The sequence below is a fragment of the Centroberyx affinis genome, unplaced genomic scaffold, assembly GCF_046629955.1.
Source record: "Centroberyx affinis isolate AG114_WGS23_722 - 3 ecotype Tasmania unplaced genomic scaffold, CSIRO-AGI_Caff_v1 ptg007393l_1, whole genome shotgun sequence".
Classification (NCBI taxonomy): Eukaryota; Metazoa; Chordata; class Actinopteri; order Beryciformes; family Berycidae; genus Centroberyx; species Centroberyx affinis.
The window spans coordinates 1380-2500 of NW_027283730.1; the positions used below are offsets into that span (position 1 = coordinate 1380).

Consider the following 1121-nt stretch of genomic DNA (forward strand, 5'->3'; position numbering starts at 1 on the left):
AGCAATTAAATGTCTTGTATTAACCGGAGAGATATGATAATATAAAAAATACAATAAAATAAATAAATAAAATAAAATTACAAATTACAGAGTAAATAATCAGATTCTACTAACAATGGTCATAAATGTGAAATGTAACTACATAGTGTTACAATATTCAAGAAGTTCTAAATAACATTAATTTTTTCTCTAATATCATGGCAGAGTTACATATTGTGCAGCTAAGTGTGTAAACTGTGGTTCTTCTCCTAAACAAAGTTTCATCAGTTCATCACATGTTTTTCCCTGATATGATGAGTCTGCTGCTTTAACCTGCTGCAGGAAGGAGGAAGACTCTCTGACAGTTTGGTTCAGGGGGCAGAAGAGGAGAAAATGCAGCTCAGTTTCACTCAGTTTCTCTCTCTCTCTCCAGAGTCTGTGAGGCTGGTGGATGGGACTAGTCTATGCTCAGGCAGACTGGAGGTGAAGTCTAACCAGTTCTGGTCCTCAGTGTGTGAAGCTGACTTTGACCTGCAGGATGCAGAGGTGGTCTGTAGGGAGCTTGGCTGTGGGGCTCCTTCAGTCCTCCAGGGGGCGCTCTATGGAGAAGTGGAGGCTCTGATGTGGACCAAAGAGTTCCAGTGTGAAGGCAGTGAGTCCGTTCTCCTGGACTGTGGAAGCTCAGGCTCAGCTAGAAACACCTGCTCACCTGGCAAAGCTGTTGGACTCACCTGCTCAGGTAGAAGAGGAGCTGCAGCTTGGATTTGGCTTCATTTCTGTTCTAATCAAAGTGACTTTACTTCTTTTACTAATTACTCTCTTGTCTCTGTTCAGAGCCTGATGATGTCAGGTTGGTGGGAGGAGCCAGCCGCTGTGCTGGTGGACTGGAGATGAAACAACATGGAGACTGGAGACCAGTGGTAGACCGGTTCTCTGTCTGGAGCCTGAAGTCAGCAGCTGTAGTGTGTAGACAGCTGGACTGTGGCTCTGCTGTTTCAACAGAAAGGAGAAAGAATTCCTCATCAAGATCTGTATGGAGGATCAGATCTTCCTGTCTTCAGTCTGGGTCTACACTGATGGAGTGTGTACTAACATGGTCTGTCTCTTCCTCTTCCAGCCTGCAGATCACCTGCTCAGGTAAC

General features: G+C 44.7%; 1 protein-coding gene across 1 annotated transcript in view; it reads left to right on the plus strand.

Moving 5' to 3' along the window:
- Positions 1-412: 412 nt before the first annotated feature.
- The window catches only part of LOC139639568 (histone-lysine N-methyltransferase 2C-like), a gene marked incomplete at its 5' end in the record, with an annotated part of 24939 nt that continues 24230 nt past the window's right edge, over positions 413-1121 (plus strand). Inside the window, 2 exons of the mRNA XM_071513690.1 lie at positions 413-718; positions 814-1121. The exon at positions 814-1121 is cut by the window's right edge and continues 25 nt beyond it. Coding sequence (XP_071369791.1) covers positions 413-718; positions 814-1121 — 614 coding nt within the window. The remainder of the gene's footprint in view (positions 719-813) is intronic.